Genomic DNA, 23,195 nt, shown 5'->3' with positions numbered 1-23,195 from the left:
ATATACTTTTTGACAACCTGATAGAGTAGAGATACAAAATAAGAAATTCTCCTTCTTCCTTAACTAGTTTTTCTGGCTTGGAAAGAAGTACAATCTTTAAAAGAGGAAGAGGCCTGATCATTAACTCTCACAACTACCCTAGAGCTCCATACCAGAATTTTAGAACAAAAATATTCAGAGGTGAAAAGTAGAAGCAAAAATTGTCAAACTTCAGTTCTCAATCTGGCCCACAGCTCTAACTGCTGCAAGCTACTGTTAATGAACCCCAGCACCATTCCATACTGAGTGCTGCTCCAAAGGCACAGAGTAAATGTTGCTGACAAAACTTCTGAGAAGTGCTTGAGGGATGAATACTTCCTTAACTGAGCATGATGTACACGAGTTAAAGGTGGAGGGCATCTTAATCTGATAATCACTTACAGAAAATATGGGTAATTTCTCTGGGAGAGAACAAGCCCAATTACTCACAGTGCGCCATCCTGGGAGTGATCAAGAGAATAGCCATCGCTACATGAATAATTTAGGTCTGGCACACATCCATATTCTGTTGACAATCCCCCCCTTTTCCCCCAAACGTAGTAAAATAATAATGGTCAATGGCATGATCCGAGAGGTAGCATAATGGAAGGAGGACCCTGAGCTTTGGAGTCAGATCTAGGTTAAATTCTGGTAGTAACTACTACATAGCAGAGAACACTCATTTCATCATAGTGCTCTGCTTTTATCTGCTCTTGAAAGCTGGAAGTAGGCTTTGATGAACTCAGAAACAGAAATATGGAACAGCCTATTCCCCCAATCATCTTCTTTCCAGTTACCTAGTACCTGGCCCACCATAGCCTTGCCAGATGTCCAGCTTTGGTAAATCATGTTTCCCAAGACTCACTCATGGCCATCACCAATGAGTTTCCCAGGAGCTCTTGTAAAGCCTTACAGAAGCTGAAGTCAGACTACAGGCCTTTATTCAGTATACCTTCTCCTGGAAGCCTTCACCCAACATAGCCAACATTGCCCTCTCTTTGCAGTTAGGTTTGTGTTTGCTACTGAGTTGTTATATTAATCATCTTTCACATTCATTTATATGTAAACGGATGTTAATAGAAATATTTAGAGAAAAAGGATTCTATGCCATATTAAGTTCACCAAGATGTTAATATTGATAGTAATTTTAGGTACTTATAGAATCTCAAGATTCCATTCTTAAGATTCCAAAGATTGCAGACTAACAGAAATACTAAAGTGGTACCAAAGTCCTACCTTTTGAAACATGCGACTTTTACAAGGTTTGTACAATTTAGGTCACAAATAAAGGCTCAAATTTTCAAGGATGAACATCTAAGATATTTCTTTAATCCCATGAGACCCACCAGGAAACAAATAGTCCATTTAAAGGGGATAATTGAGAATTTAATGAAGATACCAGTCAAAAGTGGAGGACAGTGTCAAGGGAAGTCAAATCAAGATGGTGCAGTATTGCAGTGGTATCCAACAGACCTTCCTGTGATGACAGAAATGTTCTTTATCTACATTGTTTAAGACAGTAACCACTAGCCACATGTGACCACTGAGCAACTTGAAATGTGGCTAGTGTGACTAATTTGTAATTTTATTTGGTTTTACTTAATCTAAATTTAAGTAGCCACATGTGGCTAGTGTACTTTATTTGACAATGCAGCTGAGGTCTAGCAAAGAGCCATTACCATTCCTAGGCTTAAAAAGATAAGGAGGGGGAGGAATTACTGGAACCTGGAGTGATGTAGAATTAGAGCCATAGAAATAGCTTACAGAAGAGGGCTGTGGCCTTTGACCGAAGAATGCAGCTGCTGCCACCCTGCAGACTGACAGGGGAAGAGTTGGGAATAAATACCCTGACTCACTCTTCCTACCTTCCAATATCCCCCTGGAGCCTCTGCCTGGTGGAACTTGACCAGAAACTAGAAGACAAGAGAGCTCACTGATACAGTCCATAAATGTTACTCACCTGGGGCAGAGAATATGATGGAGAAAGGTGGAGAGTAGATCTGGAGCAAAATATTCATACCATGTGCCAAGTAACTTAAAGCATCAAACATTTATTCTACTGGTGCTTATAAATTTAAATAATTCTGAAACCAGTGGCAAGACATGGACCAAAAATATGTTTATCAATAAAGTCCTACAAATGTTTTTTTGTAGTTGTTGTTAAAGTTACCCCAGAGTTCTCTGCTGCACTAAACAGCATGGTGCTTTAATCAAATTGCAACTGTGTTCATTTCAGGTTTTATATGCAAAGAATAAGGTCAATACCATTTTCCTTCAACTATATTCAATCTTGTGTTCTTACCAAGGATCTGTGTGAAATCTTTTTCTAAGGTACTATCTCAAATCACAAAGCCTGAGATAGGGGAATTTTTATTTGATTTAGGCAAAAGCTCATTTTAACTCAATAAATGAATCACCTTAGATTGGATAATGGGAAGATCAATAAATTGGATACATGAATCCAAAAGCCTCCAATTCCTACTCTAGGATTGTATGGCCACTGTCATCAGATAGGGCTAGCCATGTTTTATTTTTTGTACCTTCTCTCTGATTGTTGGTATCACTTTCTGCACTGTATAGTGTTGCTAAGAAAAAAAGAGGCATGGGAATAACAATAGCTATAGTCGGAGTAAAATTTTACTTGTGGACACTTTGATTGAATACTTTAGTGGGTACTGAATATATCAAGAATGCAGTCCGTATTAACCAGTACATAAGGAAGAAAGCTCTAATGTCACCGTATGGGGGTTGAAATAAGTGCCAAAGGAAAAGCAGTTCCCACCACCTCCAAGGAGCAGAAGCTTTTGCTCTTCAGGAAGGAGGATGCTGGTATGGTTGTGTAGCATTAATGGCCATGGCACACATGTTGTGTCAATCTGATATTCAGTGCTCAGTCTTGTAGTTAAGTCAATAACAGTCACTCCAGGAACTGAGGAGGAATGAATCCAGACCCCTCCAACCAGCAAAAGCTTCCCATTGAGCACATGAGCTGTGTGGGAGTACCTTGGAGTAATGGGAGGCTGGGTGTCCATTGACTCCCAAAGGAATCCACAAGAAACTGGTTTCAGAAAGAGTATAGAACTCAATGGTTCCTCAGAAGCCCCCAGACCTCCAGCAATAAGGGCTCCCCCTTGCCAACTGCAGGCACTGTGGGAATGCCTAGCTTCAGGTACATCTCCCTCCACTGGGATCCTGACCCAAGTCATTGTTCCCACATGTAGGAAATGCCAGTCACTTAGTACAGGTTCCACCACACTTCGACCCCCATACACAAACAAGTATTTCTGATTTTGATAAGACACTTCTGTTGTTGAATGCCGCCAACAAGACAAACTGCAATCTTTTTCAGGACTAGCCTTGATTATCGTCACCCTCAGATCCTCTGTGCTACTGTCCTCTCTCTTACAAAAACAAAAATGAAGCTGGAGAATCCCCAAGGCTGGAGTTAACGGGGACAGTCTCCCGCCCAGAACCACAACCTGAGTATCTGAAAGTCTTGTCATAGTGTGATAAAGCCGCCCATCCCACTGGTCTCCAGTTCCCCATATTTGGCTGCTTTTCCACCCAAAGTCATGATATCTTGAGAGCAAGTGAAACTTGCTCACTCGACAGTGCCGCCCGTCCTGTTCTCCAAAGCCTCCTGCACTAAGAATAATGCCTGGGCTCAAGAGGGCAGAGGCATGGCCGTATCTCTTAAAGGCAGGCCCCCGGCTGTCACTTGTAATTACTTTGGCAGGAATGAGCCCTGAAGGGGAAGCAGGATCTACCCAGAGAAACACCTCTGAGGGGGGAAACACCATAATTTGGGAAAGGGCATCTCCCCTAGAGGCTGCGAGAATGAAATAGTGGGCACACTTCAGATGCCACTCCTCAAATTCGTCAAAGGGTTCAAGGTTTTCCATCCGCCGGCGTTCTTCTGCTGACAGAAAGCGGTGATAGAATTCATTCATGTCCACGGCACTGCAAGCCGCCCAGCCAGCCTGAAGGAAGCGACGCCGCTGGGCCTCCACATCGGGAAACTTGTCTAGGCCATGTAGTGGTGAATTCAACTGCCGAAAATGTTGCTGCATGAACTGGCCAAAGGCGTCACGCGGCCTCATCTGCTCGTAGATCACGAAAAGGGCATTAGGAAAACGCCGGGCTGCCCAGGCGATGAGGGCTGCGGCACTCTCGGGCTCGAGGTAGGTCAGCACGGCCTCTGCTAGGAGCAGAGTGGGCGCGGCAGCGTCAAGGCCCGCGGCGGCCAAGGCGTCGTCCAAGCGCTGGAGCTGCCGCAGGTCCAGGCCCAGGATGTGGAAGTCCAAACTCTCGAAGCACAGCGCTGACTCGGGGTCCACTCTCTGGAAAGGTCCGGTTAACGCACATAGTTCCGGCGTATCTCGAATCCTCTGAGCTTTGCGTCGCGCCACGTCCGGGAAATCCACCTCCCAGACCGCAGCTCTAGCCAGACGGCCCGCAGTTTTGAGGCGAAAATACAGCGAATCGGACCCGGCTCCGAGGGATAGGATCTGGGCCCGAGGCGCTTCGGGAGACGCGCACGTCAGCTCCAAGAAGGCGCGCACGCAGTGCCGGACGGCGCGCGCGCGCACGTAGTAGCCGCGGTGGATGAGCGGCGCGCGACGCGCGGTCCCCGGAACCAGCAACGCGGCAAAGGCGTCATGTACGTACCCGCGGGCGGCCAGGGAACTCTTGCTGAGGGCGCTGCTGTCGTTGGTGTTCTGAACTGCCCCTGCCCGACGTTCTCGGCTTCGCGGGCCCATGGTCAGGAGAGACTCAGGATCGGCGGTCCGGCACGGTTGCGAGCTGCTCTTTGGTTTGTATGGTACCGGCGTCGCGAATCTCTGTACTGAAAAATCACCTTTCCTTTGTCACCCCACTTCCGCGGACAAGGTTCGCGTCACGTCCGGAAAGAGCGCGCCTCGTCAGAGTTGAGGAGGGTGTAACTTGTGCGAAATTCGACTTCTGATTTCCCGTTTGGGTACCGGGTTACCGCTAACTGGACTTGTGGACTGTGTTAGGGGACCTCGGGTTGTCACTTTTCTAAAGGCAAACCTTATCTACATCCTCATACTTGAGTGCACTGGTGAGAAATCTTTGAAGGCGTGAGTCTGTGGGACTGACAACCTGACCTTGGACAGAAGGATCCGTATCGAGTGTGTGGTAGGGGCAAAACCGGGTCAGCAACACCGACTTTATTGGGCAGGAAGAAGGAGAGGTCGTTCCTTGGATGCGAATAGTAGTTATTAATTTATTTAACGCCCTCGTCGTTACAAGAGAGATACCGTTTAAATCTGAAAACGAATCTATGAGGCTTGAGAGGCTGTGATTTACTTAATAAATGTTTCCCCACAGGTGTATACTATTTATGTCCTTTTATTCCCTCTTTATGCTAGGCTGACAATGAGTAACACTCAGGAGCCGTTTCTCATCTATAAAATGACACTCTCTTCCACTTCCAAAACTCTGTAATTCTATGGTGTTGAATATGTCCCCTGAAGGGGGAGTCTTGGAAAAGAGGTGATTTGTTCTGTGATTTGGTCTCAGCCAGTAGTTACAACTGAAATGTGTGTATGTGTGTGTATTTATTTTTAAGGAAGAAATTCTAAGTTGGTGTTCAAGATAACCATCGAGTTTCTAACTTGGATATCAGGGAATCATCACCAGTAAGAAATTGGTTCCAGAGATATTTAGGAGTTCTATTAACTGGGATTTGGTGACTGATTGGCATGGGGGCAGAAATAGAGAAGGAAATCAGGATGCATTTAAGTATGGTTAACTTGAAGCAGTGTAGCATATGGTTGAAAGCATGAGTTTGGGGTCAGCCAATTTGAATAGGAGCTCAAGGAAAAGTTTGGTTTGGGATAAAGGTTTGATAATTGAAAAGCAGGGTTTATACATGGCACTTAAGAGTTCATTAATGACTTTATGGAGAGCAACTTCTGTGGAGCAGGGAAGGTTTTCATGAAAGGGAGATGAGTTAATGGAGGCATTGAGTGCAGATTATGCTTTAAGGGAGCTTAACTCAAAATGAAAAGAGAGGGCAGTAGCTAAAGAGGAATGTTGGCTAAAGGAAGGGTTTTGTGTTTTGTTTTCAGGTAGAAGCAAATACTGTACATGCCTGTTGGTGCCCTGACGGAAATCAGTTCCGAGAGAGCGGATGAAGGAACAGAAAAGTAAGAAAATTACTGGTGGAGTAATGACTTGAAATAGATAGGGAATGGGATCCTGGGTACGAATTAGTCTTGGGGACATGGCATGAGAATGAATCCACCTTTTCTTCTGATTTATGAGAGAATAAAGGATATGGATGAAAATAAGTTTATAGGTTTGGGGGAGGGCAAAGAGAAGTAGAGGGAATTCATGCCTGATGACTTCTGTTTTCTCTGTAAAGTAGGCAACAGGGTTGTCAGTTCAATGTAAGGGTTTTGAGTTTGGTAGAGGGCTTGAGGAGTTTGGAATGGTCTCTGATGGAAATGGGAGGACTCACCTGTGCTTTCTGGACCTTGGGACTCCTCCTTTCTAAAACAAGTGGACTAATTGCTGCTTTGTGTGGTATCCTAGAGTTGTTTGAGGACTAAAGAGAGAAAACAAGTCGAAAGGACATTAAATAAAATATACAGCACTATAAAAATGAATTTTTAAAAGGTGTTAAGTTAGTAAAATGTAGATATGTTAGCAGCATTACTTTTCTGTAAAGAGCAGATCAAGAAAGTGAGTCAAAAAGAAAGGGAATGGGACAAGATTTGTGATTTGGGTGCCTTACAATTGTTTTCTGATTATTATTTTTTTTAATTTATTTTTTATTAGAGCAGTTATAGGTTTATGGAAAAATCATGCAGAAAGTAGAGTTCCCATACACTGCCCTTCCCCCAAACACAGTTTTCCCAATTATTAACATTTTACATTAGTGTGGTACCTTTGTTACAATTGGTGAAACATTATTATAATTAGTGTTCACTCTTTATGCTGTATAGTTCTCTTGTAGTAAACACATATACAATCTAAAGTTAATCATTTTAGCCACTTTCAAGTATACAATTCAGTGGTGTTAATTGCAATCACAGGGTTGTGCTACTGCCATCACCACCATCCATTATGAAAACTGTTCCATCACCCCAATTAGAAACTCTGTACCAATTGAGCATTAACTCCTATTCTCCACCCCACCCCTGTTCCTGGCAACCTGTATTCTAATTTCTGACAATGAATTTGCATTTCTAGTTATTTTATATAAGTGAAATCAAACATACTTGTCCTTTTGTATCTGGCTTATTTCATTCAACATGATGTCTTCAGGGTTCACCCATGTTGTAGCATGTATCAGAACTCCATTCCATTTTATGGCTATATAATATTCCATTTATGTATACACTACATTTTTGTTTATCCATTCTCCTTTTGATGAATTTGGGTTGTTTCCATCTTTTGGCAATTGTGAACAATGCTGCTGTGAACATCAGTGTGGAAATATCTGTTCCGGTCCCTGCTTTTAATTCTTTTGGGAATATACCTAGAAGTGGGATTGCTGGGTCATATTGTAAGTCTATACTTAACTTTCTGAGGAACTACCAAACTGTTTTCCACAGTGGTTGTGCCATTTTACATTCCCACCAACAATTTAGGAGGGTTCCTATTTCTCCACTTCCTCACCAGCACTTACTTTGTTTTTTTTGTTTTTTTTTTTAATGGTAGCCATTCTAGTGCATGTGAAATGGCATCTCATTGTGGTTTTGATTTGCATTTCCCTAATAACTATGATGTTCAGCACCTTTTCACGTGCTTATTGGCCACTCACATGTATGTCTTTAAAGAAATATCTATTGAAGTCCTTTGCCCATTTTTAAATTGGGTTGCTTGTTTGTGTGTGTGTGTGTTTGTAGCAGTTCTTTGTATTTCTGGATATTAAACCCTTATCAGATATATGGTTTCCAAATATTTTCTCCCATTCTGTAGGTTGTCTTTTCACTTTCTTGATAATGTCCTTTGATGCACAAAGTCTAGTTGTTTTCTTTTAACCTCAGTTTACTTAATGTAAAATGGGCGTAATAATACCTCATGAGTTGTGGTGAAGACTAAGTAAAATAGCTATCTAAGCACTTAACCCAGTGCTTGGCTCATGATAAGTGTTCAATAAATAGTAACAAATGTTTTTATTATTCAGAGTTCCTTTCTTTTTCTTTCTTCTTGCTTTTTCTTCTTTGTCAACTGAGAAATAAAGAACTGAGCTGCAAGGCAGCAAAAGTTTTATCTCGGGATCTTACAACGGCAGCTTGGGGAGCACAAATTCAGGTAGCAACCCAAATTGTGTCTTGCCTTGGGACTTCCAGGCAAGGGTTTTTAAATAAAAAGAATATTACATAAGTTGTTTGTGAATGGTGGATATTCAGGGTGTTCCAAATGCCCTTCAAGTTAGATAGTTTACTGTTTTTTTTAATGTGGTTTGTTTATGGTGTCCAGATGTCCTTGAGGTTTTGAGAAGCATTTGTTGCTTATGGCTATGCATACTTTGGCAGTTTGTGGTATCTGGCTGAGACATGCGTAAGAGTAGATTCCTGAATGGCCTCCCAACTCCATTTTAAATCTTTTAGCCACAGTAACTATTTTGTTTTATTTCTTTTCACATTTCCCCCTTTTGATCAAGATCTTTCTCTGAAAGCATTGCTGGTCCATATTTGGTATTAATCCATTGGCAACAGGGAGGCTCATCCCTTGAAGTCATGTCCCATGTTGGGGGAAGTTAGTGAGTTTATTTGTAGAATTTGGCTTAGACACGGGTGGTTCCATTTGAGCAACAAGGAGGTTTTCAGGGGGTGACTGTTAGGCATTAATTATGATTAGGCTTAATTCATCATTACAGAAATGTTTCATAAGTGCAGCTTCAAGATCACATTAGCATGACTTAAGAGGCAGTTGCAGCTGTTATTCTGGAGATGAGACAAAGAATAAGAGACATTGTGGTGACTATAATAAGGAAAAGGACCCTATTGTGAGTGATGGCCTATAGTTAATAGTACAATTATAAAATGTTCTTTCATGAAATGTACCACACTAATGCAAGGTTTAATAGTAGGGTGCTATATGGGAATTCTGTATTTTATGCATGATTTTTCTGTAAACCTACAACTTCTCTAATTAAAAATAAAAAGGATTAGTAAATTTTGAAATATGTTACAAATCCAGTCTCCCCAAGATCCAAGATTTAGCCAACTAAATAAGCCTCAGTCTTCAGGATTCCCTAATTCATGTAACATTTGAATTTTCTCTTTAATGTCTTGTTTATCGAGGTTTGAATGCCTATGGGTGTGGCCAGTAACTGGAGCCCTTCCATGGAGTCTACATTAGTGCAGGCCCAGCAATTTGATAGATTGCCTAGGTCAGCAGCCCTCTGTAAGGCTGGGGATAAAAGGATGCTGAATGGCAAGGGACCAGGACGAGAAGTTAAAGGCAAGGATGAGGAGTTTAAGAGGGGTAGGATTCATTATGGGATACAGAGATGGACTGGGGTACAAGAGAAGGGGTGAGGAAGGAATACAAAATGTAAATAAGAGAGCTAATAGAATAATAGTGAAGATTATAGTGAGTGTTACTGAATTCATTTCAATCTGATGAAAATCAGGTCTAGTCCTAATTCTTGGGTTAGGTGTCTACATCAGATGCCATGTACTTCTGGATGACTTAAGCCGAAGGTCACCAGTAAGTATTAATTCTACAGGTATGGATCCAGGTCTTGAGTTAGCCATCTGTCCCAGGTGTTGTCTACTTCAAACCCTTGGTAATTTTGAGCTTTAGGTCCCCAGTAGAAATGGATTTCCAGGCAGGCTGGGAGCTTTCTTTAAATGAGAAATATGAATCCAAGAATTGATACGTTCTAATTTACCTGTGCATGGGTTGGTTTAAAGTGCCTGATAGGGTCCTTTCCAGCGAGGTTGAAGTTCATCTTTATGGAGGTGTCTTTTCCAGTATTACAAAATTGTCAGGCTGAAGTTTATGGTTTTGAATATCTTCATCTTCCAGGAGTGCACTGTAAGAGGATTGTTTAACCAGGGTTTCGATTTTCTTTCAGATTTTGATTAGTTCCTGGCAATAGGTTAGCATATTTCCTTTTATGAGATAGGGCTCACATATTCAGGGTCTATTTTCATAGGTCTCCCTGTTATAATTTCAAATGAGATAACTTATGCTTTCCAAAAGGATTGGATCTTAGATTTAATAAGATTATAAGTAAGGCTTTGGCTATGGTAGGTTGAAGGATTCCATGAATTTAGCTAATTGAATTTTAATTTTACCATTTGTTCTTCTTAAGTCTGCAGATTGGGGGTGATGGCCACAATGAAAAAGTTGCAAAGTAGGCCGTATTTTGCATATTGTTTTCATAATGTGTCCTGTAAAGTGGGTTCCTCAGTCATTGTGAAGTTCCGAGGGAATTCCCCAATTTGGGGTTATTTTTTCTAATAATAACTTTGTGACAGTAGCAGCAGTAGCTTGTCTATAGGGAAAGGCTTCAGCCCAATGTGAGTACATATAAGTCATTGTTAAAGCATATTTATAGCCTTGGGATGGGGGTAGTTGAGTAAAATCCAATTTCTAAATTTCAAAAGGTCTAGTTGTAAGGGAAAATGTCCTTGAGAGATATAGAAAGGTTTTCCTGGATTATGCTTGGGACAAATTAAACCATTATGGTATATTTTCATAGCTGTTTTAGGGGATGGTATCCTGAAATATTGCTTTCCCTGGCTTACAATTTTATCAGTTTCCAGTGAGTCATATTATGAATAACTTCGAGAACTATTTCCTGGAGACAATTAGGGAGGACTGGTTTACCATTAGGGCCAAACCAGGATTGAATTGCAGGCTCATAAAAGCAGCCAGTGTTTTTCCATCTTTCTACCTCTTGGGGAGGAACATTTTGTTGAACTTCAAGGAGTAATTATTTTTTTATTTCTAATGGATTTATTTGGTTCAAAAGTCATTATAGAATCAGGAATGGGGTTAGTATTTATAGCTGCACTTTTATTTTCATTTTTTATTGTAGAATATAACATATATATGTAAAAGTGATAACTTTCACAGCATGATTTAACAAGGAGAGAGCAAATTTCAAAGAATTTTATGATTATAGTTCCACAGTTTCAGTTATTTTCTTATTGTGAAATGTAACATATATACAGAAAAGTGATAACTTCCCATGTACAATTTAACAAGTACCTATAGAGCAGGTTTCAAAGAAGGTTATGGGTTACAGTTTCACCGTTTCTGTTCTTTCCTTCTAGCTATTCTAATATCCTAGCAACTAAGAAAAAAAAAAAAGAAAATTATATAAAAATTCAGTATTTGTAATCTTTTGTTAAATTCTATCTTGTCTGTTGCTACCTCTTCCTCTAGGTTAATCACTTTCCTGATCTTCAGGGATGTCTAGGCAGTGACCACCCTAACTTGTTCATGTTGAAAACGGGTGTTGACATTATGGAAAAGGGGGATGCATCTGGTGGTTGTTCTTGAAGATGCTGTTGCCTCTGGGTTTGGAGACTTATCTGGCATAGGAACACTCTGGAGGATTTAAGTTTCTGAAGAATAAACTTAGTGAATGAAACTTTTATAGCATCTTAGATAGGGACCAGGGTATTCTTTCGGGTTTTTGGGACTACTGTTGATTTGCACTTGTCATACTGTGGCCATTTGGCATATCTAGCTGAAGCTTGCATAGGGGTAACCTCCAGAATAGCCTTTCAACTCTATTCATAATCTCTTAGCCACTGAAACCTTATTTTGTTGCCTGTATTCCCCTCTTTTGGTCAGAAAGCCATTCTCAATCCCTCGATGCCAGGGTCAGGCTCATTCCTGGGATCCATGTCCTCCGTCACCAGGGAGACTCACTCATCTTGGAGTACTGTCCCATGTCAGGGGGAGGGTGATGAATTTATTTGCAGAGTTGGGCTTAGAAAGAAAAAGACCATATCTGAGCAACAAAAGAGGTTCTCTGGAGGTGACTCCCAGGCATAATTTGGTGGGCTTAGCCTCTTCTTTACATCCATAAGTTTCACAAGAGCAAGCCTCAAGATCAAGGCTTAATTTATTAAGTGTGTGTGTGTGGGGGGGTGTCCTGATTTCACATAGTATATGTTCTGTCCAAGATAAACAATCAGTGTCTCACATTATCTTCCCTTAGTTGTACAGTCATCATCACTCTCCATTTTAAACAATTCTCTTGACTCCAAACACCCTAAAGCTCTTGTCAGCCCTTAATTATCTATCACTAGTATTTGTGTGATACTAGTAAGGTATTCCTATTAATTATAGTTCCTAATATGCAATAGATAGTTTTTCCCATATGCCATTCTGTTGTTAACTTTTTGTATCAGTGTCATACCTTAGAAGTATATCATGCAAGTGCTTATTTATATTTGTAGTATAAATAGTAGGGACTTCAGTGATTCCAGGGAATGTACCATTATACATTCCCACCAGCAATGAATAAGAATTCCGATTTCTCCACGTCTTCTTTAGCATTTGTAGTTTCCTGTTTGTTTAATGACAGCCATTCATATTTGTATGAGATGATATCGCATTGTGGTTTTGCTTTGTGTTTCCCTAATAGCTAGTGAAGATGAATATTTTTTCATGTGTTTTTTTAGCCGTTTGTATTTTGTGCTAGTGTGGATATATTATGTCCCACCAAAAGTCATATTCTTTAATGCAGTCTTGTGGAGGCAGACTTATTAGTGTTGATTAGGTTGAAATCTTTTGAGTGTTTCCATTGAGATGTGACTCAGTCACCTGTGGGTAAAGTGTTTGATTAAATTAATTCCATAGAGGTATAGACCCTGCCCATTCAGGGTGGGTCTTGATTTAATCACTGTAGTCGTATAAAAGAGCAGCTGAGAGTGACATTTTAGAGATCATCTGAGAGAGACAGTTTGGAGTCAGCCGCTGAAAGCAGACTTTTGCTGACACTTTGGAGATGCTAGCCTGGTGTTTGCTCCAGAGAAGCTAAGAGAGGAGAAACTCCCGAGAGCAACAATTTGAAGAACACACAGGAGCTGAGAAAGGAGCTGGAACACAACCTGGGATCAGCAGCCGCCAGCCACATGCCTTCCCAGCTAACAGAGGTTTTCCGGATGCCATTGGCCTTCCTTCGGTGAAGGTGTATTCGTGCTGATGCCTTAATTTGGACATTTGCATGGCCTTCAGACTACAGGTCTGTAGCCAAATAAACCCCCTTTATAAAAGCCAATCCATTTCTGGTATTTTGCATAATGGCAGCATTAGCAAACTGGAACATATTTCCTCTTCAAAAGAATGTCTTTTTATATCTTTTGCCCATTTTATAATTGGGCTGTTTGTACTACTGTCATTGAGTTGTGGGACTTATTTATATATGCAGGATATCAGTCTCTTATCAGATATATGATGTGCTGGTTTGTATATATTATGTCCCCCAGAAAAAGCCATATTCTTTGATGTGGTCTTGTGGGGGCAGACATATTAGTGTTGATTAGGTTGGAACCTGTTGGTTCAGTTTCCATGGAGATGTGACTCAATCAACTGTGGGCAAGATCTTTCATTGGATTATTTCCATGGAGATGTTGCCTCACCCATTCAGGGTGGGTCTTTATTGGATCACTGGAGTACTTTAAAAAGAACCTCACAGGCCCAGACACAGAGCAACTGAGGGTGACATTTTGGAGAGCAACTGAGGGTGACATTTTGAAAGAGCTGCAGCTAAGAGAGGACAGAATGCCCCAAGAACAACATTTGGAGAATGCCATTTTGAAACGCAACCTGGAAGCAAGGGGATGCCAGCCATGTGCCTTCCAAGCTAACAGAGGCTTTACGGACACCAATGGCCATCCTTCAGTGAAGGTATCCTATTTTAGATGTCTTATCTTGGACACATCATGGCCTTAAGTCTGTAACTGTGCAACCAAATAAAACCCCCTTTATAAAAGCCAATCCATTGCTGGTATTTTGCATTCTAGCAGCATTAGCAAACTGGAACATATGGTTTCCAAATATTTTCTCCCATTGACTCGGCTACTTCTTCACCTTTTTGACAAAGTCTTTTGAGGCACAGAAACTTTTAATTTTGAGGAGTTCCTGTTTATTTTTTCTTTCATTGCTTCTGCTTTGGATGTAAGGTCTAAGAAGCTACCTCCTATTATTAGGTCTTGAAGATATTTCCCCATATTATCTTATAAGAGTTTTATGGTCCTGTCTCTTATATTGGGGTCTTTGATCCACTTTGAGTTAATTTTTGTATAGGATGTGAAGTAGACATCCTCTTTCATTCTTTTGGATATGGATGTCCAGTTCCCTTAGACCCATTTGTTGAAGAGACTGTTCGGTCCCAGTTCAGTGGATTTGGGTGCCTTATCAAAAAATCAGTTGACCATAGATCTGGGGGTCTATTTCCAAACTCTTGATTTGATTTCATTGATCAGTATATCTTTGTGCCCATACCACTGTTTTGACCACTGTGGCTTTATAGTAGGCTTTAAAATCAAGAGGTGTAAGTCTTCCCACTTTGTTCTTCTTTTTTTAGAATGTTTTTGGCAATTTGAGGTCCTTTTCCCTGCTAAATAAATTGGATAACTAGCTTTTCCAAGTCTGAAAAGTAGGTTGTTAGAGTTTTGATTGGAATTGCATTGAATCTGTAGATCAGTTTGGGTAGAATTGACGTCTTAACAACATTTAGCCTTCCTATCTATGAACACAGAATATCATTTCAGCTAATTAGATCTCATTGATTTATTTTAGTAATGTTTTGTAATTTTCTGTGTACAGCTCTTTTACATCTTTGGTTAAGTTTATTCCTAGGCACTTGATTTTTTTAGTTGCCATTGTGAATGGAATTTTTTTCTTGATTGCCTCTTCAGTTAGGTCATTATTAGTATATAGGAACATTACTGGCTTATACACATTAATCTTGTATCCTGCCACTCTAATGAATTTGTTTATTAGCTCAAGTAACTTTGGTGTTGATTTCTCAGGGTTTTCCAAATATAAGATCATATCATCTGCAAATAATGACAATTTTACTTCTTCCTTTCCAATTTGGATACTGTTCCAGTTTGCTTAGAGCTGCTTTTAGGCAAAATACCAGAAACAGATTGGCTTTTATAAAAGGGGTTTATTTGGTTAAAAATTTACAGTCCTAAGGCTGTTAAAGAGTCCAAACTAATGCATCAAGAAGAGGATACCTCCACTGAAGAACGGCTGATGGTGTCTGGAGCATATTTGTCACCAGGGAAGGCACGTGGCTGATATCTGCTGTTCCTTTTGCTCCTGGATTGTGTTTCCAAGTGGCTTTCTCCAAAATGTTTCTGGGCTTCTGTGTTAGCTCCTCTTTCTTAGCTTCTCTGGGGCAAACTCTGGGCTTCATCTCTTAGCTTAACATTTCCAAATATCTTTTTGTCTGCATCTCCAAACAGCAGCGTCTGTGTTGGCTCTTGAGCTCTCCTAAGTACTCCAGTGAACTAATCAAGACCCACCCTGAATGGGCTGGGTCCACACCTCCATGGAAATAATTTAACTTAAGGTCTCAGTCACAGTTGGATGAGTCACATCTCCATGGAATCCCTCTGAATCAAAAAGTTCCTCCCAACAAAATTGGATTAAAAGATCATGGCTCTTCTGGGGTCCATAACAGTTTCAAACTGGCACAGATACCTTTTATTTCTTTGTCTTAGCGAATTGCTCTGGCTAGAACTTCTAGCACAATGTTGAATGATAGTGTTGATAGTGGGCATCCTTGTCTCATTCCCCATCTTAGAGGGAAGACTTTCAGTATATTGCCATTGAGTACTATGCTGGCTGTGGGTTTTTCATATATGCCTTTTATCATATTGAGTAAGTTTCCTTCAATTCATACTTTTTAAAGTGTTTATGTCAAAAAGAGATGCTGAGTTTTTTCAAATGCTTTTTCAGGATCTATCTAGATGAGTATTTGATTTTTCCCTTTCAATTTGTTAATGTATTGTATTACATGGATTTTATGATGTTGAACCACCCTTGCATGCCAGGAATGAACCCCACTTGGTCATGTGTATAATTCTTTTAACGTGCCTTTGGATTAGATTTGCAAGTATTTTGTTGAGAATTTTTGCGTCTATATTCATTAGGGAGATTGGCCTGTGGTTTTTCTTTCTTGTAGTATCTTTATCTGGTTTTGGTATTAGAGTGATGTTGGCTTCATAAAATGAATTAGGTAGTGTTCCTTTTTCTTCAATTTTTTGAAAGAGTTTTAGCAGGAATATTGTCAATTCTTTTTGGAAAGTTTAGTAAATTCCTCTGTGAAGCCATCTTGCTCTGGGCTTTTATTTGTAGGTAGGTTTTTAATGACTGATTGGATCTCTTCATTTGTGATTGGTTTGCTGAGGTCTTCTATTTCTTCTTGGGTCAGTCAAACTTGTTCATTTGTTTCTAGCAAATTGTCCATTTCCTCTAGATTGTCTAGTTTGTTGGCATACAGTTGTTTATAGTATCCTCTTATGGGTTTTAAAATTTCCTTGTGATCCATAGTAATGACCGTACTCTCATTTCTGATTTTGTTTGGGTCTTCTTTCTTTTGACTTTGTCAGTCTAGCTAGTGGTTTGTCAATGTCGTTGATCTCAAAGAACTAACCTTGGGTTTTATTTATTCTCTCTCTCTCTCTTTTTTTTTTTGTTCTCCAGCTCATTTATTTCTGCTTTAATCTTTGTTATTTCTTTTTGTCTACTTGCTTTAGGGTTAGTTTGCTGATCATTCTCTAGCTTCTTCAGTTGTTCAGTTAGGTCTTTGGTTGTAGCTCTTTCTTCCTTTTTGATACATGCATTTAGAGCTATGAATTTCCCTCTCAGCACCACCTTTGCTGCATCCACATAGGTTTTGATCTGTTGTATTCTCACTTTCATTCGTCTCTAGACATTTTCCTATTTCTCTTGCAATTTCTTCTTTGACCCACTGGTTGTTTAGGAGTGTGTTGTTTAACCTCCATGTGTTTGTGAAAGATCTGGTTCTTTGGTGGTTATTGATTTCTAGTTGCATTCCTTTATGGTCAGATAATGTGCTTTGAGTAATTTCAATCTTATAAAATTTATTAAGATTTGTTTTATGCCCCAGCATCTGATCTGTCCTGGAGAATGTTTCATGAGCACTAGAGAAAAATGTATTATCCTGGTAATTTGGGATGTAACGATCTATATATGACTGTTAGGTTCTTAATTTATCACATTGTTTAGGTTCTCAATTTCCTTATTGGTCCTCTGTCTAGTAGTTCTATCTGTAGGAGAGAGTGGTATATTGAAGTCTCACAGTATTACTGTAGAAATGTCTGTTGCACCCTTCAGTTTAGCCAATGTTTGTCTTATGTACTTTGGAGCTCCTTGATTGGGTACATAAACATTTGTGTTTGTTATTTCTTCTTGGTGAATTGTCCCTGTTATTAATACATACTGTCCTTCTTTTTCTCTTATGACATCTTTGCATTTGAAGTCTATTTTGTCTGATATTGGTATGGCTACCCCTGCTTTCTTTTGGTTGCAGCTTGCATAGAATTTTTTTTTCCTTTCTTTCACTTTCAGTCTATTTTTGTCACAGGGTCTAAGATGAGTCTCTTATAAACAGCATATACAGTGGAAGCTCAGGAAGTGTCGTCGGGAGTAGAAGATTCTTTAGCCAATCATGTCAACTGATACAAATGTTTCTCTGTCTTCATATGATGAAGATCAGGGATTTAAACTTATCGGAAAAGCTAGAGAGGCACCATCCCATTTGGGATGACAGGTTTTACAGCAATTGTTGCATATGGGTATACAAACTGAAGAGCAGGGGAAACACTAAAATGTCTGTTCACTTGATTCCCATGCGTGTGGCAGCCCAAGGCTTTGTTGTGGGAGCAGTGACTTTTGGTATGGGCTATTCCTTGTATCGGGAATACTGGGCAAAACCTAAACTTTAGAAGAAGAGGTGCTGTCATGCTATCTTGGTGTTGATGGTATTTGCTTTATTTAAACACCTCAAATTAAGGTTACACATATATGCTGAAAATAAAACATTTGAGTAGGTTCAGATAACGACATGGTATTTTGAATATTGGTTTCCTTTTTTTCAGGCTTGATTTGCCTGGTGACCAAATTATTGGTGACAAGTTCACTAACTAGGTCATTCAGGGAAGTCAAGTTAGTACAAAAGAAACATGTCATCCAAATTCTCTTGATAATGGTAAAATGTCTGCATTCTTAAACTCTCATGATGAAATTAGTTCTAAACAGGACAGCAGGCCAACCCTGAAGTACTTCGAGTTGCTGCAGAATATCACATTGTTTGGTTGTTATGTGCTATTTACCCCAATTAACTTTTTTCTGCCCACCCTGTAAACTTGTCTAGTGTTTTGGTTTCTAGGGCTGGTTTACTCTTAAAGAACTCAGAGAAGTGCATGGAATATAACATTGTAATGCCTCCCACAACTGAAAATGTGTGTGTGTGTGTATGTATTTAAGCTAAACCTAAAAACCTGGTAACAGAGCTGCTTACAACCAGTATTTGTTTTAGAATCATATTTATAAATAAATATGAGGATAACTTACTTATGGATTCTAGTTTAGTTCTGTAAGATTCACAAATGTTAAACAAAATATATTACCTGTGTTTTGTATTTACGAGCAAGTTGGTTTGGCCAGGCATTATACACAAACTTGACATACTACAGAATGCTTTATTGCACTTGTGAAATTCTCGTCTGACTTTACATTCCATGGTGATAACAGGGTAAATGTATTGTTATTAAAGTGAGTGAACCCAAAAACAAACAAACAAAAAAAACAAAAGAAAACACAACATATAGATGGTTCGTGCTTTTTAATCCATTCTAGCAGTCTGTATCTTTTAACTGTGGAGTTTAACCCATTCACATTCAAAGTTATTACTGTGAAGACAGTTCTTGAACCAGCCATCTTTTCCTTTGGTTTTTAGTTGCCAGAGCTATTCCCCTTCCCCCTCTATCTTTTTTTTCTTTGAGTTACCCTTACTGATAATCTTCAGTGCTGTGTCCTTCTCCAGACCTCTCTCTCTTTTCTTTTTTTCTCAGCCGGTAGAGCTCCCTTTAGTATTTCTTGCAGAGCAGGTCTCTTGTCAGCAAATTCTCTCAGCGTTTGTTTGACTGTGAAAATGTTAACCTCTCCCTCAGTTTTGAAGGTGAGCTTGGCTGGATAAAGATTCTTGGCTGGCAATTGTTCTTTTTTAGAATCTTAAGTATGTCATACCACTGCCTTCTTACCTCTCTGGTGTCCAGTGAGTAGTCAGTACTTAGTCTTACGTTGGTGTCCCTTGTATGTGGTGAATTGCTTCTCTTGCTGCTTTCAGGGCTTTTTCGTTCTCTTCAGCATTTGACAATCTGATTAGTATACATCTTGGAGTGGGTCTGTTTGCATTTATTCTATTTTGAGTTCGTTGGACTTCTTTGATTTTCATGTTTATGTTGTTTGGAAGGATTGGGAAGTTTTCCCCAACTATGTCCTCAAATACTCTTCCTACCCTTTTACTCTCCTCTTCTCCTTCTGGGTCACCAATGATTCTTATATTTGCACACTTCATGTTGTCCTTCTTTTCCCTGAGATTCATTTCAGATTTTTCGATTTTATTCACCATTAGTTCTCTTGTCCATTTACATTCAATTGCTCTTCCTTTAATTCACTTATTCTTCTGCCTCTTCAAATCTGCTGTTGTGTGTCTCTAGTGTATTTTTAATTTGATCTACAGTATCATTTCCGTAAGTTCTATTTTTTTAATTTACTCTTTCAAATTGTTCTTTATGCTCTTCTAGAGTCTTCTTGATGTCCTTTATATCTTTAGCCAACCCACTGAAGTTGTTTTGGAGATTTGTATATACTTCTGTGATTAATTGCTCCAGTTTCTGTGTCTCCTTTAGCTTTTTAATTTGTTCGTTTGGTTTATCCATATCTACTTGGCTCTTTAGATGCTTTCTGATTTTCTGTTGTCTTCAGACCATTTTTTTTAAATCTTGGTAAGGATTATTTGAGCATTTGTGTGTAATTTGGCAGAGCTGTAGCTTCCTAGAGTGCACTTTCCCTGTCCTCCAAGCAGATGGTGCGCTTTAGCCACCTCTTACTCTCAAGATGGCTTTCCCCCAACTTCACTTATGTGCTGTGCAGTGTCCAAACCAAGTGGAAATCCCGTCAGTGCACCAGTTCTCCATGTATGCCGGGGACTCCCAGCCCTGAGGGTAGGGGGTGGTCCCTGTGCAGCTTGACAGGGAGTTCTCTTAAGGGTGCAGTGAGTCTGGTAATTCCCGGGCCTCCAAATAGGCCACTCTTGAGTTGCGGGGCTCATGTCTTACCCCCTAGATCAGATGTGCCCCAGACCCTGTCCACTGTGCACCCACGAGCCTCTGCTGTTGGAGAAAGGCTCCTGACACTTCTGTGCATTGCCCCTGCCTCTCCCCACCTCTCACCCATGCACAATGTGGGCTTCTGTGGAGGAAGAGTAAATGCAGTCACCACAAGTCCGCTGAATCCTGAGTTCCCTCACAGGAGCTCCCGCTTGTGGGGCTGTGAAGGGTTGTCTCCCCAGACAACTCCTAAAATGGGTTTACTGGTGTGTGGAAAGCTGCTCCTTCCTGTGCTTGGCAGCCAGCTCCATCCACCAGTCCCCGGTGGCAGTCCCAGTCAAATACACTCAAGCCATCCTTTCAGTTGCAGTATCTCCTTCTCTTCATCCAGATCCCCACTGTGTGTTGTGGACCTCCCTCTCCAGCCAGTCGCACCCTAGAACCAGTCGCACCCTAGAATCACTGCTCTGGGTGCCTTGTGCCTTTCGTATAGTAACCTTTCACGGAGAAGTTCTCTCTGCCTCTTCTATCTACCATCTTCTTGGAAGTCTCAATGATGCCCATTTCAGAGGCCAGGAATCCAAATCAAGGCATTGGCTGAAAGGCTTGTTTTCTTACAAGTTGGTAGCATTCTGGGCAGCAAGCAATCCTTGAATCCCTCGGCTTCCCCACAGCTTAGAAATTTCCTTTTCTTTCTCATAGCTGCACATTTTACAGCTGTATCTGCCATGTGGTTGCCTGTGCTTTCCTCTGCATTTGCCTGAGAATGACCTGGAATTTTAATCATAACCAGAACCTTTGGTAACAGCATAGCATTTAGCAATTCTGTAACATAAGCGCCATCTTTTTTTTTTTTTTAATTTTTAATTTTTTCCTCCACTGGAGGTTGAAAAAAACCTCTTTGTTTCCATTACATCCCCAAATCATGAGCAACCCCAGAGTTATACCAACTATCAGTGTATATATTTGCTGTTTTTCCTCTGCGAGTATACAATCTCTTGTGAGGGCAAAAAGTTCAGCTTGCTGGACTGATATGATATTAGGTAAGGAATTTGTTTCTATTATGTCATAGTAGAGGTAATAGCATATTCAACAACAGATTCTTGAGTCATCTTTAAGGTAGGAACCATGTATATATCAGATAACATCTGCAGTATCAAATGGAGTTTCTTGTAAATCTATTTGAGGTGTTGAAGCTATGCAGTTGTGAGGCATTTTGTCAGAAATAGTAGGAAGTAAAGTAGCAAGGATTAAGGTTATGACAACGAACAACAGAAATATTGGGAGGGGAAGGTAAGAGAGCTTCATAAGAAGTTAATCTATTGGTAGAAAGGACTTCAACAGAATGAGGGACATAAATAGTTAAGAGAGAGCTCATAATTAATTCTTTAATAGAATCTAAAAATTTTGCCATTGCAGCAATGGATCTCATGCAAGGAGGAGGTTCCTAAGCTACATCCTCCAATTGCTAGCTATAATTTACCAGAGGTCTATGGTAGTCTCCATGCTTTTGTGTAAGTTCGCCTAAGGTGTTCCCTTCTCTTTCATGTACAAAAAGGAAAAAGGGTAATTTGTAATTGGAATGTGTAACATATTAATGCTTTTATATTTTTTCAATATCCCTGACTTCCAACTTTGTCAGCAGTTACGCACATTCCTGCATGTATTCTCTCAGCTCTATGCTTTTAGTATCTTTCCCCAAAGCTAACTTCAGGTGGAAAGTTGTGTTCAAAGAAACAAATATTAAGAAACAGTTAACTTTGTTGGCAGTCATGTGTATACACTCTCTTGGCTCCATACCATCTTTGTCTGTGCCCACCATAAAACACTGCCTTACCCTCTGATCAGTGCGAACCATCGTGGTAAAGAATTGCTGTCTCTCCTCCCACCATTGAGGACGAGGACCGCATGTAAGCCCCCAATAAATGTTCTATCTTACTTGCCAACCTGGACTTGTCCGCGTCATTCTTTGGTCTATCATACTCCTTGGAGTTGGGTGGAAGGCTGTCATTTTACATAGCCCCTACCTTAGTCAGAACAATTGGTGTAGTCTGCACGATACAACAGACCAAAGAATGAGCAGTGGTGGGGAATCCATGGATGTAACCCTGGGGTGGCCTTCTTCCTCAGTGTGGGGAGTGGTCATCTACTTGCTTAACTCTTGCAGACCTCCGTGTGAGTATGGGGACGCCCTGAAAACGCCTGAGGGAATAGAGTGTGTAAAATTTAGTAAAGATGACAGACATGCTGTCACTGCAGCTGGCTGGCATTTGTGTGCAGTACAGCTAGCTACAGCAGACTGTCTCAAGAAAGATAAATCTGCAAGTTGAAGGAGGAGTTACAGTTAGAAAGAAATATGCAGACTTCCACCTCTGCTTTAGTGACAGGCCTTTCAGAGCACTTAAATAAGGATGATGATATGGAAGTGTTGGCCTATCAGTTTTTAAAATTAGGAGGTTGAAAAAAAGACCCAGCCAAAGGTTAGAGCTACGTTAGCTAAAAAAAGATTGGGATCCAAAAACCTGGAATCCCCGGGAGGATGAAGATAGCGATACTGATATAAAGGTGATAGAAAAGGAGGCTCCCGGTCTCCAAGTTTGACCTTTTATACAAAAGAAAGCTAAATCCCAAGTACAGCATGCAGCCCAAGCTGGGGTATTCAGTGGCGCACCTGTATATGAAACCATGGTTGTGAGGGAGTACTTTGCTGGGGAATTAATTGACTTGGGAAAAACTGCTCTTTCTGGTAACCAAGAAGCAGATGCTTTAGCCCCTATCTGCCTGATATGCCCCACACCTGCTGAGGAAGCTGCCTTATGATTACATAAAAAAAAAGGGTGGGCAAAGAGGAGC

The 23,195-nt window shown here is 40.4% G+C and overlaps 2 protein-coding genes and 1 pseudogene across 2 annotated transcripts in view; 2 read left to right on the top strand and 1 right to left on the bottom strand.

Annotated features, from left to right (window-relative positions):
* Window positions 1–2,049: 2,049 nt before the first annotated feature.
* Window positions 2,050–4,891, bottom strand: LCMT2 (leucine carboxyl methyltransferase 2). The gene has a single exon (XM_037834159.1). It carries the CDS (start codon window positions 4,776–4,778, stop codon window positions 2,721–2,723), a length of 2,058 nt encoding a protein of 685 aa, XP_037690087.1. The 5' UTR covers window positions 4,779–4,891; the 3' UTR covers window positions 2,050–2,720.
* ADAL (adenosine deaminase like) overlaps window positions 4,630–23,195 on the top strand; it is a 55,481-nt gene continuing 36,915 nt past the window's right edge. The window contains exons 1-2 of the mRNA XM_037834160.1: window positions 4,630–4,831; window positions 6,114–6,191. The gene's annotated coding sequence lies outside the window, so the exon portion shown is untranslated. The remainder of the gene's footprint in view (window positions 4,832–6,113; window positions 6,192–23,195) is intronic.
* On the top strand, window positions 17,678–18,262 carry LOC119532097 (annotated as a pseudogene).

Source organism: Choloepus didactylus, chromosome 4, assembly GCF_015220235.1.
Source record: "Choloepus didactylus isolate mChoDid1 chromosome 4, mChoDid1.pri, whole genome shotgun sequence".
NCBI classification, from domain to species: domain Eukaryota; kingdom Metazoa; phylum Chordata; class Mammalia; order Pilosa; family Megalonychidae; genus Choloepus; species Choloepus didactylus.
Note: the sequence above shows the minus strand (reverse complement) of the source record. Positions and strands in the feature narration are given on the sequence as shown.

Bases quoted from the DNA above. Each gene is read 5' to 3' on its own strand.
- LCMT2 (XM_037834159.1), bottom strand. From the start codon at position 4,778: ATGGGCCCGCGAAGCCGAGAACGTCGGGCAGGGGCAGTTCAGAACACC.